Source organism: Chelonia mydas, chromosome 1 (genome assembly GCF_015237465.2).
Source record: "Chelonia mydas isolate rCheMyd1 chromosome 1, rCheMyd1.pri.v2, whole genome shotgun sequence".
Taxonomy (NCBI): Eukaryota; Metazoa; Chordata; order Testudines; family Cheloniidae; genus Chelonia; species Chelonia mydas.
Genome location: NC_057849.1, coordinates 229,312,397 through 229,336,265, shown reverse-complemented (window position 1 = coordinate 229,336,265; position 23,869 = coordinate 229,312,397). Strand labels below are relative to the sequence as shown.

General features: G+C 43.3%; 1 protein-coding gene across 1 annotated transcript in view; it reads right to left on the bottom strand.

The window, feature by feature from the left end:
* Nucleotides 1-23,869, bottom strand: part of LMNTD1 (lamin tail domain containing 1) — a 299,068-nt gene that overhangs the window by 45,081 nt on the left and 230,118 nt on the right. Inside the window, exons 8-14 of the mRNA XM_037915372.2 lie at nucleotides 23,292-23,407; nucleotides 16,627-16,817; nucleotides 12,818-13,022; nucleotides 6,495-6,681; nucleotides 5,353-5,472; nucleotides 3,546-3,763; nucleotides 2,269-2,441 (exon numbers count right to left, since the gene is read on the bottom strand). Of these exons, the coding sequence (XP_037771300.1) occupies nucleotides 2,269-2,441; nucleotides 3,546-3,763; nucleotides 5,353-5,472; nucleotides 6,495-6,681; nucleotides 12,818-13,022; nucleotides 16,627-16,817; nucleotides 23,292-23,407 (1,210 nt within the window). The remainder of the gene's footprint in view (nucleotides 1-2,268; nucleotides 2,442-3,545; nucleotides 3,764-5,352; nucleotides 5,473-6,494; nucleotides 6,682-12,817; nucleotides 13,023-16,626; nucleotides 16,818-23,291; nucleotides 23,408-23,869) is intronic.

Below are 23,869 nucleotides of genomic sequence, written 5' to 3'. Positions count from 1 at the left end.
GATGTCATTGTGGACTGCTCAATGAAACCTCTGTTCCACGTGCAGTGTCAGTCAAAAAGGGAAAATGTTAGGTTGCATAAGAAATAGGATGTAAGACAATACTGAAAATATTATAATGTCTCTGTGCAAATCTATGGTACACCCTTCCCTGGAATACTGTGTTGTTATTATTATTAATATCTCAAAAAGGGTGTAGCAGATATAGAAGTGGTTCAGAGATTGGTGACAAAAAGTATTAGCTATATGGACAAAACTTCCATGTGAAGAAAGACTGAAAAGACTGTTGAGTTTAGAGAAGGGATGAGGAAGAGGGGACACACTAGATGTATACAAAATAATGAATGGTATATAGAAAGGAAATTTGGCATTCCTTTTTACCCTTCCTCCAAAACAAGGGACTTTCAAGGAAACTGCAAGGCAACAAATTTGAAACTGATAAAAGAAAAGACATTTTTACACATTATTATTGTATTCCCAGTACAGTAGCATCTAGGACTAGGGTCCCTTTGTACTAGGGATATTACATACACACAATAAAGAGACAGTCCCTGCCTCAAAGAGCTTATGGTTTTTATAAACACAGTTAGCCTGTGGAACCCATTGCTAAGATATCATTGAGGCCAAGAGCTTGGCAGGATTTTTTTTAAAAGCACCAGATGTTTATATAATGTATAATGAAAACCTCCAGACTGTAAGCTCTATGGAGCAGGGACCATAGTGTTGTTCGTCTTTGTTCAGCACCCTACCACAATGGCTTTAAAAATCTCAGGTGAAACCTTCACCACTACCACTGGGAGACTATATTACAGACTACTAGAGCTCATTGGTAAGAAACATTCAGCCTAGAACTTCCTACGCTCAGTTTGGTCCCATTCCTCCTAGTTCTATTATCTGGAACCATGTCAGACACTTCTTCTCCCTCCTTGGTGTTTTTATCTTTCCAAACATTTGGCAGTTATATCTGTCCCTTGGTTGTCAAACATATTTACTTCTGTGACAGATATGGGAATTTTCTGCAATATCTTTGGGAGATCTTACTGTATTAATTTTATGTATCACCATGGGCCATGGAGTGTATGTAATTCAATAGGGGAGGCTGCCCCCAGCCCTCCAGGAATTAAGAACTGTGGAAATGGGCAGACTGATTAGGCAAATTCACTCAGGATGCAACAGCTCTGAAGAGGTACCACCACCTGGACAGACCTGAATATACTGATTCAAACTGGATTCTCTAGAGACCAGCAGACAAAGACTCAGGGCCTGCTTTCTGATCCAGCAAATGGACAGGACCATCTGTCCAAGGTAGGCCCAAATCCTTCCTGGGAAGAGTTGGAAGGACTTGACCTATTCATGGGGGTCCTCGTTCTGAGCCAAGGTGGTTATGAACTGTTGTCTGGGGTTTGAATGACTGTTTACCTGCCAGAGCCCTTATTGGTGCGAGGGGTGATCTCTTGTAACCTAATCAGAATGTATACAGGTTCTTTTGTTTTTAATATCTTTTCTGTGTAATGCTTTTACCTTAAGAATAAATGTGCTTGCTTAGAAAGAGCTGTGTGGTAACTGTGGGCCATTATGCTGTTTATAGCCTTTGAGGAGAAGGCAAGTCAGGCGTGCTGACTAGCTGGGCTGTTCACAGTGCAGCCAGGAAACTGTGCAACCTGGAAAAACCCCAATCAAGAGAGGAGGAGAGAGAAAGGTATGTCTCTACTTAAGAAATGTGATGGCTGGGGGGGGTTGGGGGGAAGGCCCGGAAGCCTAAGAGTGGATGCCCTTGCTGGACCACAGAGGGGGAAATACAGATGCAGTTGCCCCGAACTGTGACAACTTCTTAATCTTTCCTCATAAATCAATCTCTTCATACTCTTAATTACTTTGGCGTTCTTGTCTGAATTCCTTCCAGTCTGTCAATAACTTCCTGGGTTTGAAATACCAGAGTTAAACACAGGATACTCACCAATGCCTAATTAACAACTCATAGTCAATACAAGTGTCTCTCTCTCACTGAATCTTGGTATTATGATTTTCCGAAAAAGAGTCAATCCTAACTGCAAACAACTCATATTAAAACCAACAATAATAAACTCATGTAATGCTTATTTTGAAAAACCTATACATGCAGGATAAGTGTATGATATGAGTGATAACACATATACATTACTACTGCAGAACTACTGATCTTTTTCTTCCAGCAAATTTCAAAACATTTCTGCCTATTGAAAACAATATCTTGCATCTTGAACCTTTTATGAGCACTGCTCTCTAACTCACCTGGTGCTGGGTCAGGTTTTGCTGACTGACACCTGGACTGCCTGCATAGACTGCTGCCATCATTGCCCATGGTTAATGGTCTGAGCAGAGAAAAATGAGGATGTGTCGGAGAAGCTGGACTTCGGCACCAAGAATTCTGAGTAGGGAACAGGGTTGCTGGGATCTTTTTTTCTCTGTAAACAGAAATACAAATGATTGTATTCTGTATATTGTATATATCTTAATATATATGTATAGTACACATATATTTTATATAATTTGAATTATAGGTGGAGCAGTAGCAGCACCTATATTAAGGCTAACATTTTATTATAATCCCTTATTTACAGTTGTTTATAATTTTGCCAAACTTTAACCCTTTGGGCTGAAATTTTCCATACTGACTCTTTGATTCAGGTTGAATTTCTTTGGAAATTTAAGCAAAACCTGTCCAACCATTTCCAAGAACAAGGCTAGTGAATACTAGTTAGTTTGGCCAATGTTAACATTTTTTGAATTGTCTTTTGAACAGCTCTAGCCACAGCTTGGAGCAGAAGGTTGAAATTTAGCAGAGGAATACTCCCGGGGGCAGGGAGGGGCCTTTTACTGTCCTCATTAAAAAATCTGACCTGGTTTGGTCAAATTATAAGCCACAGAAAATTGCAATTGGCACATGTAAAGTAGAACACATTTAACCCTTATCCTTTGAATTTCAAAACATTTCAAGTGCATTGCACATGTTCCCATTCTTCAATGAGCATGCTGCAAGGATCTAACAACTAAATCTCTGGAGGTGACATAGACAAAAATTGCCCATGCTGCTTTTCCCCTTCAAAATATCCTGTGGCCTAGATTAAGATGCATTGCGCTGGAGCAGGAAACTATGAGTTTTAGATCCACATTTTTCACAAACTAGTGTGAATAATTCTATGAACATCACAACCTTTAGACTATAAGCTCTTTGAGGCAGTGAATGTGTCTTTTCTGCCTGGATGTTGCCTGGCACACTTTTGTGTGCTCAGTGAGTGAATAATATATAATGAACTCAGGTTTTCTTGCAAAATGTCCCATTACTTCATTGACTGAAACTAGTGCTTTCTCGCACGGAACCTAAAACAAAGTTTGGTTTGGATTTCGTTTGAAGGTTCGGGTCAGTTCTTATTTTATCCTGCCCATTTCACCCATCCTATTAACAACTTTCTTTGCAAGATGCTCATTTTAAAAACTTTCCTTCCACAGCCAGCCCGGAATAGTGCTGTATTATAATGACAGAGTACAGTCAATAGATGGATGGTTACCTTTTAATGAAAACCGGTCCTCGTTCCTCTTTTTGACCTTGGACAGCCCCTTCCTGTTCTGTATCAATTATCACAGACTCTGGTTCCTTTTCCCATTCATCTCTTTGCATTTTTGTTGGCATAATTGGCTTTTTGCTGCTCTTAAGGTATTTATCATCTTCTTGCTCTTCCCATCCTTGCTTTCTGTTCCAGTGAATAGGTGTGTACCAAGCAACAGCCTGAAGAAAAAGATGCGACTCATTTAGTTACTTCATTTAACCAGCAAGTTTATTGTTTCTGTTACATAAGGAATAGTGTGTGCGGGGGCGAGAAAAGAGGCAAGGGAAGTAAAGGTTCTAAGATATTTTTGAGCTGACTATATTCAAAGGTGTGCGACGGAGAATAATGGCAAGGCATCAAATCACAGCCATTGATTTGATCTTTAAAATCCATTTTCAGTTCTTAAAAGGATAGGTTGGATTCATAATGTAACAGCTTTGCAATTCAACTGCTTGACTTAAATGAAACAGACCTATTACCAATGCAATGGCAAGTTTGGCCAAACTAAGGAAGAAGAGAGGGGAAAACAGTATAAAAATTTGAATAAAAAACAGCTTGGATCAAGTAAATTAGATTAATACTGTAAAAGGGAGACTGGATAGTTTGGACGGTTTGAGGAAATTGGTCTCCAGGTCACTAGTTCAAGTCTGCCTCAGGCTAGAAATGGCCAAAAAATCATTGCCACTGGATTACTTTTAGGATATGTCTACATAGCACAGTAAAACATGTGGCTGGCCCATGTCAGCCAACTTGGGCTCATGGGGCTCAGGCTGTGGAGCTGATTCATTGCTGTGTAGACATCTGCGCTCGGGCTGGAGCCTGGGCTCTAAAACCCTGCAGGATGGGAGGGTCCCAGAACCTGGACTCCAGCCTGAGCCTAAGCCCAAGCCCAAAGTCTACATAGCAGTGAAACAGCCCCAAAGCTTGAGCCCCGTGAGCCTGAATCAGCAGGCATGAGCCAGCTGTGGTCTCAGTCTCATTTCTAAGTGGACAAAGGTCCACCTCACAAAACCCACCACAACTGCCAATATTGTTGGCAATTGCTAAAGGGTTTGCCCATGGACTGAATAGACATGGATAACTGAACTTCTCACCTCTATGGGGGGCTCTCTAGGTTAAGGAAGAAGCACACTGGCAAGGAAACCTGCAGAAAACTTGCACTGCCGGGGCCCATGTTGTACCTGTTCTATGCATAGTAGACCTTCATACTGCAAGGCTGTCAATCTAGCCCCTTTCTTTAGTCCTCAAGGTCTCAGTAATTAACTCGTAAACTCACACAACGTTCACAGCCAGGATCTACTCACATTATGTGATTTGCTCAGTTAGGGCTCATGGGCTCAATCCTGCAAAGTCCTCAGTACTGTGGCCCTGATCCAGCTAAGCACTTAAGCTCATTTACCTTTCAGCACCTGAATAGACCCATTACTGTCAACAGGAGCTAGCACTATATAGGCAAGTCCAGACTTCAAAAAGGTATGGAGTGGGGTGACACTGGGGGAAAGCATTTGTCCAGTCCCAGTTGCAAAGCGCAAGTATTCAATGTTACATATTCAACGTACCCGGAACGTTGGGTTTGTTAAGCTTCAAGACTCACATACCAGTATACCTGCCACTTTCTTGGGTAATTTGCTTGCCAAAACTTTGCATGTCATTGCTGCTCTTTACAATTATCCATACATCTGGCCATCCTTTTAAGAAGGATGAGTAGAAGAATTTAGCAATTCTATTAATTACATAACAAACAGCTCATAAGAATCAGAACACTCACTTGACCATTAGGTTCACAAAGAATGGTAGTGCACTCTGGGCCTGTTTTAAACCTATCTTGCACCTTCCAAAGAAAATCTGATGGAGGTTTATGAAGCACTTTAGCATCTGCTGTCCATACCTGCAACAATCCAAAGGAAGTAGTCAGATATAGAGAGGATGGTCCTCAGTAAGAAGCAGCAGGTTTCCCTCTCTCAAGGCTTTTATCCATGAAATCAAAGCCAAAGGGACTGCATTTCAACATCTGTAGCAATGGCTTGGTTATACTTATTATCATCAAGACCTGCTCTAGTGGATTAATCGAGATAAATATGAGGACATATTTTTCAGGCACTAACCTTAAGTTTGGGGGAAGGGGGTGTTAGCCAATATTGCTGAATTCAGATTAACCTCAATAGGAGGTTTCTTTTTATTTATGCTGGGTATTTTAACGGGCCTGCAACATAGGCCTTTACAATCCCAGTCCACGATTGATTTTGGAGCCTCCCAGTGTGGGAACAGGCAGTTCCAGTTGGGCAACAGTAATTTTTTCTCCTTTCATGTTATACAGAAGATGTTAACAACAACATGCTCTGCAAACTGGATGCAATTATCCCACTATCTGTGGCCTTGATCACAATCGTAGCAGCAACTGGAACCACGATGTAAACATTTTTCTCGTGTAAAATGATCCTAATTTACTTTTGCTAGCAGCATTTCTAAAGGATTGACCTTCAGATCCACGGTTTCAGTTCAGACCAACCTCTTTGTACTGAAAATTATGTTGCAGTATGGAGAGATCTTACAGAAGCAATGCTTAGAGGGGAGAGTGGGAAATGGGGAAAATTCTTTATGATATCAGGCCAGAATCTTCAAACTTTCTGCAGAATTTTGAAAATTGGGCTCCTTAATCCACATTTAGGCACCTAAATAAAAGTGCCCTGATTTTCAAAGGTGCTGAGCTCTTGCAGCTCCCGTTGAGTTCAGTGGGATTTGTGAGTGCTCAGACTTCTGAAAGTATGGATTTATGAGCCTGACTTCAAGCATTTTAAGTTTGAAATTCTGACCTTGCATTACAGTGGATGAAGAGCAACTGAGTTACAGAAGATAAACTCTTAGCTATCCCCTCCGAGTTCATTTGGCATATTCCTCTTCTGTACTCACGGTTACAGTAGAATTGGCCTTCATTCTGATCCTTGGTGGGAATCTGAATAGAGTTACTGGATGGCCGCTGACATTTTGCTGGAGTGTATATTCCCCAATGCCCTCCTCTTTATCAGGGGAACAGTTAAGGATCTTCACAAAATGACCACCTGAATGAACTTCTGCAATTTTTAAGTTGCCAATAGCACTAAATAATAAAAGTAGAATCAAAGGTTTAAAAGCATTTCACAAATGAAATACACATGCCTTTAACTATAACAGCCAGCCCTCATGTCTGCATAATAAACATACTAGTATGCAGACTATTTACAATAGTAATAATCTGCACTTTACATAGACCCTTTCATCTGAAAGACTCAGTGTGCTTTACATATATCAACACAAACTAGCTATCTTACATATTTTTGGCCCCACATTACCATTGGAAATTAATTGGTACTTTTTTTAAAAAATCATCATCATCTCAGTTTGCTATTTGTATTTTCTAAATGTATTTAGGTTAACATTTTTAAGGCTGACCACACAATCTGGCTGTTAGAATTCATGGGAGTTGTGTGGCTAAATCCCCTTGTCAGTTTTGAAAATCTCAGTCATTGACTTCATCTATATATTTTCTCCCTCCTTTCTTGATTTCCGCCTGTCCCTCATTTTCATTTTCCTTTGTGGAGGAAAGGGAAGTTGATATTATTAACCAATATCTAAGAGACACCATGTTAAAACAATTAAGACCTACTCTCTCTTTCGTTTCAGAAACATAGCAAACAAGGGTCTGTGATTTATCTGCAGAAAGCAGAGGAACTCCTTGAGTGAGCAGAGGAACCCTTTATCTTCAACAAGCACTGGAAAACAAATTTATCTGTGGAGCGTTCCTCTTCTAAGCAACTCACACATGTCAAGAAAGCTCTTTCTAAAATGCAGTTATGGACTATAATGCTCGTTACTTGTCTTATCAGACAAGTTGTGAAAGAAGTCCAAGGAATCATCCACTTTTCCATCCGACATACACCGTGATTTAGTTAATTGTTTAGCCTTTGTTGTAATGTCTTGTCAGTGTCTCCTGTCTGTGTAATGTCTTTGCCCTGGCTATGCATGCCTTCTTCTGTTTTGCTGATAAGTTTAATATGTAGGTGTTTGTGCCTGTATTCAAGCCTGGCCCTACAGCACAGATAGACATGGGTCTGTGTAAGGTGGCAAAATAATAACTGATGAGTGGCAAAAACCACTCACCCGCCCACCCAAAAATTCATTCATGCTGCACAGTAGGGAGTCATGCTTGCACATGACAGCGAGGCTGCCTGCAGTCTGCAGCACCTAGTGACAGATATGAAAGGGGCGGGGGAGCTGTCCATGATCTCCCCCAACAGGAATTAAGAATACATGCTTACTGATCGCAATACTGTGCTATGCAGCATGTAGGAAACCCTCCCTTCCTCTCCCTTTGCTGCATCTTTGGGCCCTCTGTTGAGTCCCTTCTCTCCCTGGGCAGAGAACAAGCATACAAGTCTGTTTGCTCCTCCCATCAACAGAGGGAGTCCTTTAGGGAGCTTCCCGTGGAAAAAAGGGCCTGATTCTCTACGGTACCTTGCACAGTGAATCATGATTTAAACTGACGCAAACCGGGTGTAAAATGCTGTCCTTCTGGTCTGGTATCATTTATCATCATTATTTATTTGTATTACCGTAGTGCCTAGGAGCCCTAATCATGGACCACTGTGGTAAGTGCTGTACAAGCACAGAATGAGAAGATGTTCCCTGTGTTCTCACACTTGGCACAGGCATAGATGATGACAAGTTGTGTGGCAAAAAAGACTTCAGTTGCAGCATGAGGATAAGAAGGATAAGCCATATTGTTTCTCCGTGAGAAAATTTGCTAGAAGTCCCTCCCATTCCATCAAAGAGAGGCTGCTACTGGAGGAAACCTGGGCCATGTGAAGAAACAAGAGAAAATCCTGGATACCAGGACATATGGGGTAGCAAAAAAAGGAGTTTTGAGCAGGCCAGTGGCAGTGCCCGGTAGGTGCTTGAGGAAGACTTGTTTCTAGACAAGACTTGAATCTGGACTTGGAGGTATAGGAAGGGTAAATGGGATAGGGGTGGGGTCAGAATCTGATGGGGGCCTTTCTGACACAAGAATGGTCAAAAATGAAGAAGCGAGGGATAGGAAATGGGACTGTTGGGTGGTATGCCAGTACAAAGCTTCCAGCTCACTGGAGAATCTGGCCTTGTATTTTTAACTTAACAGTGTCCCTTTAATAGAAAACATCCCACCTTTTTCTAAGCCCAGAAGTCTTAACTTTTGAAAGGAAAGGTTTATGTTGGTACAATTACTATGACAGGAGAAATACAGGATGAAAGGTTTATTTAAATGGATGCAAATGAAGGCCTATACATTTATTTGCCAATGGATTTAGCTCTAGGTCTCGGACGGAGCAGAAATGGACTTGGGGAGGGGGGTATAAATATTGAAATTTGTCTAGGATTGCAAAATACCCTGTACATATTAGTGTCAGATATGCATCTGAGATATAAAGTTTGGATACAGATCCAAATTGTTTTAAAGTTTAGAGGATTGGCGATCTGGATTTGGTTTAGTTCAGCCCTAATTAGTGTATGCAGATGTACTTACTGCAAAATAGATATTGATGATTTACATTGTTTAGAGTGCTTCAACTCCATTTTTCTTACATTCAGTAAAACACACAAAAACTTACTTGATTTAGAGGTAAGGTTGCTCAAGCGTGAACAGCAAGGAAAAAGTTAAAATCACATCCAACACAATCCCAGTCTCCAAATATTAGCTCACTATTGTCATTATACTCTAGCACTTTTGGTTCAACAATACTACCACCTTAGCTGCATACATGAAAAAAAAAATGGGAAATCTCACTGCAGGGCACAACCTCAACTCCCACCTTCCACCGCTCCATTATTTAATAATTTAGTAATGATTGCAACCGTACAATTGCAATCTTAGCATTGACGCATACCACACAGCAAATGAATTTAAAGTGAATTAAAAATTATAAAATCACACTGCTGATTAAAATATCTTAGTTTATCAAAAACAAAAACTTCTACCAAATTTCTGTGTACTAAATAATGTTACTGACATTGTGACTTCCATCAAAAAATATACACTACTAAACACAGCTATACAGAAATACTATTGAAATGTGTATACGCCACATTTCATGTCTATTCATAATATGTTATATAATACAATTATAAATCAACAGGCTGGAATTATGATTGTGCATATGATTGTGCGTAATTTCATTGGATGGGAACATCAAATTGCTAGGAAGATAGGATTGGTAGGGACTTCTTGGGTCACCAGGTCTAGTCCCCTGCTAGCGCAGGCAGCCCCATTGTATAGGTGGGCACTGAGAGGGAGTATATTTTTAAAATTTCATGTGGATGTGTTCAAAAGGGTCTTTGTATGCTGTTGCAGTTGAGTGTCATGATGGTCGGTAATTAATCAACTGAGAATTTTTAAAAAATTGCCTATTTCATGCATTAAACAATTTTAACCACACACAAAGCAAACTGTCACCACATTTTACTCTTTATCTTTTACAGTTAGCAGAGCTAATGATTTCTCTTGCTTTCTGTGTGAGGCGAGATGTGACAATCCCCCACTGGAAAATAGTTCTCACAATACAAGGAAATTCATGAAGGAGAAGGTAATCGCTTATCTTTCTGTGTTTAGCTAGACTTATCCTGCCTATGCCCAGTCAAACAGTAGACATATCTCAGGATTTGGAAATGCTGTAGAATTCTGGAAACAATTTCAGCTTTCTAACTGGCTTTCAAAGCTATTTTTTCATAGCTATACATGTAATGTCCTGAATTACACTGGTCTAGTGATAGACACACAAGCAGTAAGTGCCATGGATTTATGAAGACCTTATCTGCTAGAGAAATGTCTATAAAATCGAAAGCATTATAAAATTAACGAGTAAGGGAAAGCAGCAGGTAACATAGATTTGGAATTGAATAAAGCATTTGTTATAGAATCTTCTCAGAGTATTAGTTCCTATTGTCTCGGGTATAAATACTGTCACGTGAACTGGCTGAGAGACTGTAAACAAATAATAATGGTAAACCATGAGGAAGTGTCTTGCATGTTTGTTTGTGTGTGTGGAGGTCCCCTACAGGATGGTGTCAGGTCCCATCTCATGGAACATGTTCACTTATGATCGGGAAGAGGAAGTAGAAGAGCTGGTTAATCAAATATGCAGATAATGCTAAATTGGGCAGAGAGGCGCGATAGGAGGAGAAAAGCAGGGACAGAGAAACAACACAAAGGGGGGAAATAATCAAAAGCATAAAATGCAGTGGCAGGGAAAAGCCTGGAAAGCAGTAGTGCTGAAAGGTTAGAAAACAGACAGTCACTGTGACACTGTAGGGGAAAAACAAAAGCTGTTCCAATTGTGGCTGCGTATGCAAAGTAAGGAGCAGGGAGGTAATAGATTCTCTTTGGACAGTTCTGTGGAGGAACCACCTGCAATATGGATCCTGATTCTCCTCTCACGTACACTAGTGTAACTCCACGGACTAGAAAGAAGTTGCTCGTGATTTATGTTGGTGTAAGTGAGATCAGAATCAGGTGCACTGTGTTCATTTCTGGGCACTTAGTTAGCAGAAAAATATCGACATTTTGGAAGGAATTCTAGAAAGGTTCCAAACAAACGGATTCAGGGGCTGGCGGGATTGAGTTCTGAGAGAAGATTAAAGAGTTAAATACATATGGTTTAGCTAGTGAATCACCAAGGGGACAGGGAGACATGGTAAGAGAGCAGATATGCTTGAGGGCTGGGAATTAAAAGAAGGCAGAAGAATTACTTAGGTTGGTACAAGGGGGTTCAACTCAAAGCAATGGGATGACATTAAAAAAGGGAAAATTTAGGCTGAATATCAGGAAAATCTTCCTAACATTAAGATGTCTGGGCCTTAAACATGATCTGTACTGAACAAAGCACTAGACAATATACTGTACGGGACAATCCACATAGGTATGGGATGCACTGGACCTAATGGGGCAGATCCTCAGCTGGTGTCACTTATCCTAACTCCATTGCAGCTGATGAGCTGTGACAATTTACACCAACTGAAGATCTGGCCCAATAGGTCTTTCCCATCTCTAATATCTAAGATTCTAAATTAGAGATGGAAGGAAGATATACTGGGATAAAGAGTTTATCCCTCGGGTCAATATATTTTATGATATAGCTCTCAGTAGGTTAGAATAAATTTGGACTAGCCTTGGCTAACCATCTAGGGCTCAGTTCATACCCTGGGTTACTTCAGGTTCTGCTGGTCCAACCCAAAACTATGGGACCCCCCTCAAGCCACCTGCAACCCCAGCTCCACTTATGGGCCTGGAGCTATGAAAAATGAGCAGGTCAAGCCCAAGAGAGAGTGGGGCCAAACCAGCCAGGAGATGCAGAATTTCTTTTCCTTTTCTGGGCAGCCTCCTAGAAGGGCCTCTCTAGAGCACTAACCAGAGTTTACTAGTGACCCTCCTGCAACAAAACTCTGAAAGAAGGATGGTGAATATTATTGCTGTACTCTCCCAACATCAGGGCTGTAAAGTAGGCAGATAGGCCTAGTGGTTAGCATAGGGCCTGGTCCCCACACCAGCCAGAACCAGAAGGTCAGGTGATGAGGTCAGGAATCACGAGTAAGATACAAGAAATCAGGCTGGGTCAAGAAACCAGGAGGTCAGGACCAGGACTCAAGAGCAGGCAGCACTGGCTGAGTAGTCCAAAGCAGGGTGGAGCCCAGTTGTACAGATGACTTCCTGTTCCTCCTGGCTTAAGTAGGGGGAGTGAGACAATCAGGAGCTCTGGTATTTCACCAATCAGGACCTGTGGTGGAGCCTCCTATTTGAGCTATGTTTCAAGGAGTCCTGATACTAGCTGATGCCAGTTAACCACTGGGTGGAGGGGTGGAGAGTGATGACCCCCTAGAAGCCCTGCAGACGTGGTTTCAAAACCTGTAGGTCATGATAGTTAAGGTGAATTCCACCTCTGGGGCAGCTGCCTGTGAAGGACTCAGTCTGACCTCTACAATTTTGGTGACTTATCTTAAGCAAACCTTCAAACCTTTGACATCTCCTATGTCTTGTGGATAATTGCTTGGCCTTTCACCAAGTGCTGTCTTACCTAATGGAGATATTACAGAGGGCTGTAAAGGCACACCATCTCTGCCCTTCAGAAATAAATTGTAGGGAAGTTCCCCATAAAAACACAATTACAGAGTCTTACTGCTAAAACAAATGAAGTCTTTAGACATCTGATGGCTTAACGCTGCACCTGTACCTGGATGCAGAAGAGGAGTCTTCAGCTGCTGACGGTGTCCTTCCCAGTCTCTCCAAGGGCCCGGGATGCTGGACATTCCTCTTTGAGTCAGTAAACAAAGAGCTGAAATAGTCCTGACCTTGTCCTAATGTGTTCGTATCAAGGCTGAGGGAACTAGACCTAGAACGGGACCACTTCGGTGACTCGGTATTAGTGCTGCCCTGAGCTGTTGAACAAGCAAGAGAGACAGACAACGAGTGATGTAAAAGATACAAAACAACAAAATAAAAAAGAACCCAATATTTTCCATCGTTTATTTTTGTAACAAAAATTGCATAATCTCATTTCCTTCCTCTCCCTTGAGTTGTTAATGTAAAACGGTGCTCAGTGAACCCTTCTCAGGAAGCTTTAAACCTGTGGCTATAAAATGGAACACAGCTGGCAAAGTGAATATTTTGTTAGTGACATGTCGATTTATTATCTTGGTGGAATTACCTTGGGTAGCTAAAGAACAATAAATTATGCCGCTGGCAGTATAAGTGTCATCCTGCAATTTCAGTGCTGCTATAAGGTGTAGCATCAGCTGTGAGTTGGGACTGAACATATTGAGCCTCTCTTCCACTTACAGAATGAATGTGAAAATACCCTCTCCTCCTCTTTGGACTTTTCGCTGTCTGTGCAAAAGATCGCAAAACATGCGTCCATGCACCACCTGGGCACCCCCACTCTCACTGAGACTGTAGGATCCGGAGCAGGGGAGAAGTGAATGCTGCTGGTGAACCCCTCTCTCACAAAGAGATCCCCTGGTCTCCCACTGAAGTCTCATCAGAAATCAGCTTCCCCCAGATCCTGTCAGTGCTTGTGACTCAGTCCTGCTTTTCAGCCCTCCCAGAGTTCTGGATCCCAAAGAGATGGGCTGGGGATGCCATGCCAGGTGGACTATCCCTATGCAGATCCTAGCCTGTGCTGAGCAGCCTCAACTCTCATTGTTTTCCATGGGAGTTAAAGTACCTGACAGGAGGTGCTCTGTACTCATAGGATCTGTCCCTTAGATGGCTAAAAGTCAAACCCTTCTTGATTTGGCAACATTACTGTGTCAGCAAGAGTAATAATGTTGCACGAATTAGCTTTCCCATTGTACTAGGAATGCTGGCTCCAATCAGGCATGCTGATTTGCTTTTTCCAAGGGGATTTTCTGATTGCAAAAACAAGATGTTTGAGTTTCGATTTTTCCATCTTACAGTGCATTATACCAAAGCAGTGACACAGGGCAGGCCCCCATTTCAATATCTTGTTTGTAGTTCCCGCCCTTGAGACTCTCTGTGGTAGAGTTCAAATGAAACAGCAGTTCCAGTCGTTGGGCAATGAAACAGGGTCTCCTTGTCTTGGCAAGTGAAGAATTACTTGCAGCCAAATGTAATAACATCTGAGTAATAAGGAGGGTAAAAGCTACAGCACAGTGGCCTAAACAGAAAGCCATGGCAGGTGTGCAGCTTAACTGAGCGTGAATTTTGCAGAGGCTGAGTCTAACTAGGAGGCACAAAAGAATGAATGGTGTTCAGGGATTTGCTGGAGAAGAAATGGGGCAATGGCCAATGAGCTCCATAATCAGGAAGCTAGATGAGTTGTTGGACTCTGTTGCTGTGTGCATGCTAGAGTCTCTGTTAGATCAAATATTCAGAGCAGCAGCAGCAGAACGGGCAGCAGCAGAATGAGCAGACTGTGTTGAAGCTGGCTTTTAGTGATGTGTTAATAAGTTAGTTTGTTTCTTGGATCACATTGGTGGTGGCTTTTTCTGTTTTACTGAATACTGTGGGCAAAGGCTGGGGTTTTAAAAGGGGCCTAAGGGAGTTAGGCACCCAAATCCCACTGAAATCAATGGGATTCTTAGCCTAAAGTGAGGCACCTAGCCGCAAGCCCTAAGTGTGAGAGGATGCAGAGTTGCACCCTCCCTGAGGACGATGAGGGACACTGCCCCAGAGACAGACACAGTCTTCCCCCATGCTGCACTCTGTGAACAGGGGGTGCATCATTTGAATCAACTATTAGGCGGACATAGACTGCTTTGCCCAGCACGCTGGCTCCGCTCTGTAGCCTAGTGTGGTGGCTGGGCTGGACCACAGCCTTGGGTCTTCCCTACCCACTCTCACCTCCCTGGGGGCAACAAGAATAAGCATAGCTGGGACCACTATTATGGACTTCTCTTGAGCAGCCACCTTAGTGGAGGGAGGCTTCTTGTGCTTCCCTTGACCCTCAGTGTGGCTGAGCAAGGGCAGCACACAATCTGACTTTATGTAAAATGTTGCAGTTCATGTAACAATGCATGCAGCTCGCAAATACACCCAGAAGGTGGAAGATCTGGAATCGATATTTAAGTCATGGGGTGGCCAGTCCAGAACAGACAAGGAGTTATAACTAGAGCTGGTCCAGAATTTTTCATCAAACATTTTTTTCCACAGAAAATTTTGAAGTTGCTGAAACTTTTTATTTTTTTCATTGGGAAAAATCAAAGCAATTTTTTTTGTGTTTCAGGTCAACCCAAATTGAAACATTTTGGATTGCCGCACTGAATCAAAACGTTTCATTTCAGGTCAGTTTGACATTAATCTACATCTGCCGAAATTGCCACAGTACCCCAAGGGAGTTGTAGTTTGGGTGCCTCATACCCCCATTTTTTCTTATGGGCTAGGCTCCCTGGTTGGACTACATCTCCCTTGATGCACAGCTGTCTCCCCTCTTGCTGAACGGTCACCAGGCATCATGAGAGTCCTACAATCACCATGCATCCTGGGAGATGTAGTCTGGCTGGGGACTCTGATCCATAGAGGACAGTGGGAACATTAGGCACCTGAACCACAACTCCCAGGAGGCACTGTGGCATCTCCGCCAGATGCAGTTCAATGTCAAACCAAGCCAAACAAAAACATTTTGATTCAGTTCGACAAACCAAAATGAAATGTTTAGATTCAGGACTGTCAAAACATTTCAGTGAAAATGAAACATCTTAACATTTACAGAATTGGTTGTTCCATGAAAAACTTCAGTATTTCAACTTCTTGTCCCAATTTAGGCTTAAAACTGTGTCAAAATATCAGAATTTCCCCACTGGATAGAAATTCCAATTTTTGACCGGCTCTAGTTTTAACTGCATTCACAGAGCCATGCTATTACCCCACACTTGCAGGACTATATTACAGTTCCCTTAACATGATTGTAACATGGCTTGTTCTAGTCACCACAGGTAAAAACAAAGAGTGTGATAACATGTCTGGGAACAACTATGTTGTAACTGGATTCCCAAATATGGTTCTAACTGCAGTGCAGAGAGAACATCTGTTGTAATAAAAGCCAGGGTTGCCTATGCCTAACCTGCCTTCTCTGGACAAGCCACCTCTTCTTGAATGAATTCTTTCAAGGGTGTAGCACAATTCTCTTTGCATTGTTATAACACAACTTGTTCTAGTTTACACAGGCAAAACTAAACCATGTAATAATGTAAACCACAAATATTTTGTAATTTGGATGTAATTGTATTGAAATGGCAGGGAAAAAAGGGACCCAGCTCAGATAAAATAGTAATACTCTCCACAATTTCAAGATGCCACCAGCCACCCCTGTAATCAAAACCAGTTGATTAATCCCACCCACAGCAGGGATACAGGTTGCTTAGTTTGAAAGTTCTAATAGCTGCAGTGCATGTAAGGAAATCACTCCAATCACAGTAAGAAATCATCATGGGGCAAAGTTGAAATATTGGTGAATAAGAGCATATAAAGTGCTGCAATCTTCTGTCCTAAATATGAGTTATAGAAGAGTTTTTGAGGGCTTACCTAAAACTCTCTTTTGTGTAGTCGGATCTGCTCTGGTGGATTTGGCCAGTCTGGGTGCTGCAGAAGCAGGCTGAAGTGATTGTGGTGAGAGTACATTCTCTGAAGGTTGGGGTGATGCATCTGTGATGGAATTTGAGGTAACAGGGGAGTGACCAGAGTTAGGTGCCAAATGGAAATGGGTTGCCTCCGTTCTGTATTAAAAACAGTGAAATTACATTCATTCACAGTGTGTCCATGGAGATCCACATTCACTGCTCAGGGCCAGTGTATATATTGTACAACCTCATTTACTTCCAGGGGGCTGGATGGGATGTAAAGTAGGGCAGAATCTGGTATAGGTACAAGAAACCTCAATATCAACCAATAGAATAACATCCAGCCTGGTCCTCCTTTCAAGATGATTACTACTTGCTGATTATTGTTACAATTATTTCTTGACTTTTATTATCCTCTTTAATGTTGCATAAATTATCCAAAACATCCAGGAAGCACAACCCTCCCATTCAGGGCAATATGCTCATACATCTGACATATCTAGTACACCTTGGGGCCAATTTTGCTGTCACAATCTGACACAGTTCCACTCTCTGGATGGACACCAGTGTGTTGTAATGGGATCCAACCACTGGGTCCTACGTGATGCTAAGCTCCTGGGGTCTGGGTAATGTGCCTAGTTCTGGGTCTCTCAGGCATACTGCCAGGTGCAGAGTGTGTGTCTGACACCCTTCTTGGGCAGCAGTACCCCGGGGTCCTCCTGCCTAGACCCTAGAACTACTTCCACAGCTCTCCTGAGCCCCAAGTCACTTAGAATATCTCTACACTGCAATAAAAAACACTGCAATGAGTCTCAGAGCCCAGGTCAATTGACTTTGGCTCATAGCGTTTTGTCTGAGGGGCTAAAAATTGTAATGTAGACATTTTTCAGAGTAACAGCCGTGTTAGTCTGTATTCGCAAAAAGAAAAGGAGTACTTGTGGCACCTTAGAGACTAACCAATTTATTTGAGCATGAGCTTTCGTGAGCTACAGCTCACTTCATCGGATGCATACTGTGGAAACTGCAGAAGACATTATATGCACAGAGACCATGAAACAATACCTCCTCCCACCCCACTCTCCTGCTGGTAATAGCTTATCTAAAGTGATCATCAAGTTGGGCCATTTCCAGCACAAATCCAGGTTTTCTCACCCTCCCCCCCCCCCCCCCCCCCCCCCAAACAAACTCACTCTCCTGCTGGTAATAGCCCATCCAAAGTGACCACTCTCTTCACAATGTGTATGATAATCAAGGTGGGCCATTTCCTGCACAAATCCAGGTTCTCTCACCCCCTCACCCCCCTCCAAAAACCACACACACAAACTCACTCTCCTGCTGGTAATAGCCTATCCAAAGTGACCACTCTCCCTACAATGTGCATGGTAATCAAGGTGGGCCATTTCCAGCACAAATCCAGGTTTTCTCACCCCCCACCCCCATACACACACAAACTCACTCTCCTGCTGGTAATCGCCTATCTCAAGTGACCACTCTCCTTACAACGTGCATGAAAATCAAGGTGGGCCATTTCCAGCACAAATCCAGGTTTTCTCACCCCCCCCCCCCCCAACACACACACACAAACTCACTCTCCTACTGGCAATAGCTCATCCAAACTGACCACTCTCCCCACAATGTGCATGACAATCAAGGTGGGCCATTTCCAGCATAAATCCAAGTTTAACCAGAACGTCCGGGGGGGGGGGGGGGCGGTAGGAAAAAACAAGGGGAAATAGGCTACCTTGCATAATGACTTAGCCACTCCCAGTCTCTATTTAAGCCTAAATTAATAGTATCCAATTTGCAAATGAATTCCAATTCAGCAGTTTCTCGCTGGAGTCTGGATTTGAAGTTTTTTTGTTGTAAGATAGCGACCTTCATGTCTGTGATTGCGTGACCAGAGAGATTGAAGTGTTCTCCGACTGGTTTATGAATGTTATAATTCTTGACATCTGATTTGTGTCCATTTATTCTTTTACGTAGAGACTGTCCAGTTTGACCAATGTACATGGCAGAGGGGCATTGCTGGCACATGATGGCATATATCACATTGGTGGATGTGCAGGTGAACGAGCCTCTGATAGTGTGGCTGATGTTATTAGGCCCTGTGATGGTGTCCCCTGAATAGATATGTGGGCACAGTTGGCAACGGGCTTTGTTGCAAGGATAGGTTCCTGGGTTAGTGGTTCTGTTGTGTGGTATGTGGTTGTTGGTGAGTATTCGCTTCAGGTTGGGGGGCCGTCTGTAGGCAAGGACTGGCCTGTCTCCCAAGATTTGTGAGAGTGTTGGGTCATCCTTCAGGATAGGTTGTAGATCCTTAATAATGCGTTGGAGGGGTTTTAGTTGGGGGCTGAAGGTGACGGCTAGTGGTGTTCTGTTATTTTCTTTGTTAGGCCTGTCCTGTAGTAGGTGACTTCTGGGAAATCTTCTGGCTCTATCAATCTGTTTCTTCACTTCCGCAGGTGGGTATTGTAGTTGTAAGAATGCTTGATAGAGATCTTGTAGGTGTTTGTCTCTGTCTGAGGGGTTGGAGCAAATGCGGTTGTATCGCAGAGCTTGGCTGTAGACGATGGATCGTGTGGTGTGGTCAGGGTGAAAGCTGGAGGCATGTAGGTAGGAATAGCGGTCAGTAGGTTTCCGGTATAGGGTGGTGTTTATGTGACCATTGTTTATTAGCACTGTAGTGTCCAGGAAGTGAATCTCTTGTGTGGACTGGACCAGGCTGAGGTTGATGGTGTTGAGACTTGAGCTGGACCCCAGGTTCTGAGACCCAGGTCCCTCACCAGTTTCAGAGCCCGGGCTCCAGTCCAAGCCCAAATATCTACACTGCAATTTTTAACCCCACAAGCCCAAGACAGCTGATCTTGGCCAGCTGTGGCCATGCCATACGGATATTTTATTGCAGTGTAGATGTACCTATAGACACTTTCCCCTCCAGAATGGTAATGGGAGCTCTGATTTCTACTTAACCCCTTCAGGGACACCATGGTAGTAAAGCAAGGAAGTAGGCTTAGCAAAGGAATTTCTTAAACACACACACTTTACTCTTAAAAAGCACAAAAGAGTTATGGATCCATGGAAAACAACAGCTCCTAGTCACAATCCCCCCAATCTCATCTACATCCTTTTGGTTTTGGTCCAAATCCTTAGGGGAAGCTAAATCCATTCTGGCTGCACTCCTCCTTTTGGGTCATCTGTTTCTGGCCATGAAAAGACATCCTTTGTTTAGGAAGCAGATACCTTTAAAAAAGACTCTATCACTGTTTCGTAAGGTGGAGAAACTGCAGCTCTCCTAAGCATGGATTTAGACAGGGAGGGGAGAAGGATGGATTCCAGCTCCTTCCCTCCAGGCAGATTTTTGTGTAGTGTCTCCATTCAAAGTCATTGGCCCTGCCAGCAGCAATCTCATTGTTTCACAAGGGCAGAGCCATTCACTGCTGATTGCCTTTCATTGCTCTGTCACACTTTTCCAGACATAGCTTCCCAACCTCATGTCAAGTTCCTGCTACATAATGGGTGATCTCATTCACAATGATGGTTACAGTTACAAACAATGTCCAAGTGGAATTCTTATCTGGACAAACACATATTCCCAATAGTCTCACACTGCTCTCACATACATTGGAGTAAATCAGGAGTTCTCACAGTTTTGTTTGACCCAAAATAATGTTTTCTGATTTGCTGAAATTTTTCACATTTGTTTCAACTTTGGTTCAACCCAAACTGATCCCCCCCCAAATTTTTCGTAACTGCCAGCAAACTGAAAAACCAGTTATTCACCCACCTCTAATTGGGATGCCAAAGAGAGTGCAGGGAGGAAAGGAAGCGAGGGAAGGTAGGGAGCATTTTACACTAACCTAATAGCTGGTGTAAGGTGTACACCCATTTTGTGCAGCCCAGGCAAAAACTATGCCGCTCTGAGGCACACTCTGATGCTCCTCCTGAGGCAGTGCTGCTCCGCACCACCCTTTAGGCAGAGCTGTAACACAGCTACCATCTAGCCCTAAGCGTCAACATTTAGCACGGCAATATACAGCAGGGATGAGTCAGTATATGCCCTTGTGCACCTCTCCCAAAGAAACAATCCGCTTAAAGACAATGGGAAAAATTCTCTTCTTGTTTTTGCAAGTGTAAATCCTGAGTAACTCCACTGCCATCAGCAGGTTACACCAGATTTACACCAATGTAACAGACAGCAGAATTTGTTTAAGTAGCTCCAGGAACCATGTGACATTCCAACACATAGATGTTTCAAAACAAATATCTCAATTTGAAATCTTACCGTACGGTAGCATCTGTTGAAAACTACACAGGAAGAAAAAAGTGTGTGTGTATAAACAGCCCAATGAAAACCTTTTTGATCCTGCCAACCCAGCTGAGGCTGATGTGATGTGGCTCGAGCTTTCAGGCTACAGTTTCAGGAAAAGGGTTGCCCTTCCCTAAATGGGAAACCATCTGGGTTTCATTTGGCTGGAAGTTGATACACTTGCCCAGGCCATTTGTTTTATAAACACCACTTGCAGATGTATAAAACTGAAGAGTTTCAAAGTGAAATTAATTATCTACTGTCTATATCTCAGCAATATTGGTGTAAATCCAAAGTAATTCCAATAACTTCAGAAAGGTTACTCAGGGGCTTGCACAGGTGCAACTGAAAGCAGAATTTGGCCCAGAAGACTTGCTCACAGAAAACTTGCTCCAAGACAGACAACCCTTCTTATTCTGCTAGCTAGTAAAGAAACCTCTGTGGCAGTGAATACCATCCACAGGGCTGAGACATTACAGTATTAGGCTTAGAACCATATAATGGAATCCTCTGTCCAGACAAAGCTTCTCTGGTTTTACTACTGGATTAAGTGGGAGGATATTAAAATATCCATCATGCTCCATCAGCGCTTAAGATATAGAATGTGCTGACTGACTCTACTATAGTATACTCTGAATCAGGGGAGGGCAAACTTTTTGGCCTGAGGGCCACACCGGGTTTCGGAAATTGTATAGTTAGAGTGTGGCCTGGCCCCCACCCCCATCCGCCCCCACCCCCTGCTTCTCGCCCCCTGACGGCCGCCCCCCCCGCCCCCGGGACTCCTGCCCCATCCAACACCCCCTGCTCCCTGTCCCCTGACCACCCCCGGAACCCCCATCCCTGACTGCCCCCCGCCACCCCATCCAATCCCTCCTCTCATTCCTGAGGGCCCCTCTGGGACCCCTGCCCCATCCAACCACCCCCTCTCTCTGTCCCCTGACCGCCCCTGGATCCCCTACCTGCCCCCCACTGCCCCATCCAACCATCCCTTCTCCCTGTCCCCTGACTGCCCCTTGCCACCCCATCCACCCCCCGCCTCCTTCCTGACTACCCCCCTGGAACCCCTGCCCCCATTCAACCCCCCTGTTCCCCGCCCTCTGACCACCCCAACCCCTATCCACACCCCCACCCCCTGACCACCACCCCGAACTCCCCTTCCCTCTATCCAACCCTCTCTCCTCCCCCAGCCCCCGGCTCCCTTACTGTGCTGCCTGGAGCACCGGTGACTGGCGGCGCTGCAGCCGTGCCGCCCAGCTGGAGCCAGCCACGCAGCACAGAGCACTGGGTCAGGCCGGGCTCTGCAGCTGCACTGCCCCAGGAGCTCGCAGCCCCGCCACCCAGAGCACTGCGCCGGCGATGCAGTGAGCTGAGGCTGCAGGGGAGGGGGAACAGCAGGGGAGGGGCTGTGGGTAGCCTCCTGTGCTAGGAGCTCAGGGGCTGGGCAAGAGAGTCCCGCGGGCTGCCGTAGTTTGCCCACCTCTGCTCTAAATAAACAAACAGCACGCTGGGACCAAAGCAATCTGTCAGGCAGCCAAGATGTGTATTGTTCGGAATTTTTCATTACGCCTCCCCAAAAGAGAAGAGTTATTGAGGAAACACCTGCAGCCTGACGTTTTCTTAACTGAGAAAGAAGGGGGAAACTGAGGCAGCAGCAAGGCCTAAAGTCAGACTGGGTAAGCCCTGCTACAGGACTGAAATCAAATTTTTGGATCTGGCCAGTCCAGAAGTTTGGGGAATGTTTAGATCCAGATGCAAAGTCTGTCTCACAGCCTCATATGTACTCTTGAAATAAAAATGCACCAAAGGTAACCAAAAGTAGATAGAAAAGGAGTAGTACTTGTGGCACCTTAGAGACTAACCAATTTATTTGAGCATAAGCTTTCGTGAGCTACAGCTCACTTCATCGGATGCAAAAGTAGATAGTAGCTGATGTCCGGATCCTCAAAGCTAGGAGGCTTAGGCAAAATATAAGTGACAGAGATAAGTTTTAGAGAAGTTAATCAAGGGACATGTGTGCATTTACACTCCTACACTTCTAGTGGTTCCTCATATAACAATGTAAACAAGTGCTATATCATCTGGCATTTCTTTAAATAAATGGTGTCACTACAACTATGCCATTCTGTCCCCTGAGAATTCAGCCTCTGATATCTGCGGCACTTTTATGAAGGACTAAGAGCTATGATGATGGTCATGCTCTTTGGTTACCATACAAGTCACTAAAACCTGGGGCTGCAGTTACAAAGAAGGTTTAAAAAGTTTTGTTCAACAAAACTGGAGTAGATGTAGTCATTAAATAGCCCTTGCTTAGTTAATGTTCCTACCCTTTTTCTCCTCCAAACGTGCTTTTAAGTGAACTGATCTCATTTTGCAGGAAAAGATTTTTCTCCTCAACAGCCTCCAGTGCTTTCATCTTGGCTAGAAGAAGATCTTGTAATTCCTGAGAAAGTAAAAGCAGGAAATCAGGCAGTGAATATATTTGAAGTTGGTGGTTCTGTTATATAGATATATAATAGCCCTCACATATGAAATCATAAATATCTTAAATGTATCCTAACACAATACGATCCTTATATTTAGCCTTCCAACTTAAAGGATCCCCAAATGTTTTACAAACATAGCTATCTGATCTACATTTATAAATTGTACACAAGGATGCCTTTCTCTACCACTGAAATGAAATACTTAATGGGGTGGTTCATTTACTCATTAAGTCCTAAATTCAGCCATTCGCAATCAGTCTCCAAAGCATTAGTGTTCATTACTTAGATTCTATTTAATTTTGCATTTTAAGTAGCGGCTGGATCATTTTATAATCAATAACAACAGCTGTAGTTAAACATGATGCATGAAAGGTAAAAGTATCATATTTCAGAGTATAAGCTGATTACTTCAGCAGTCA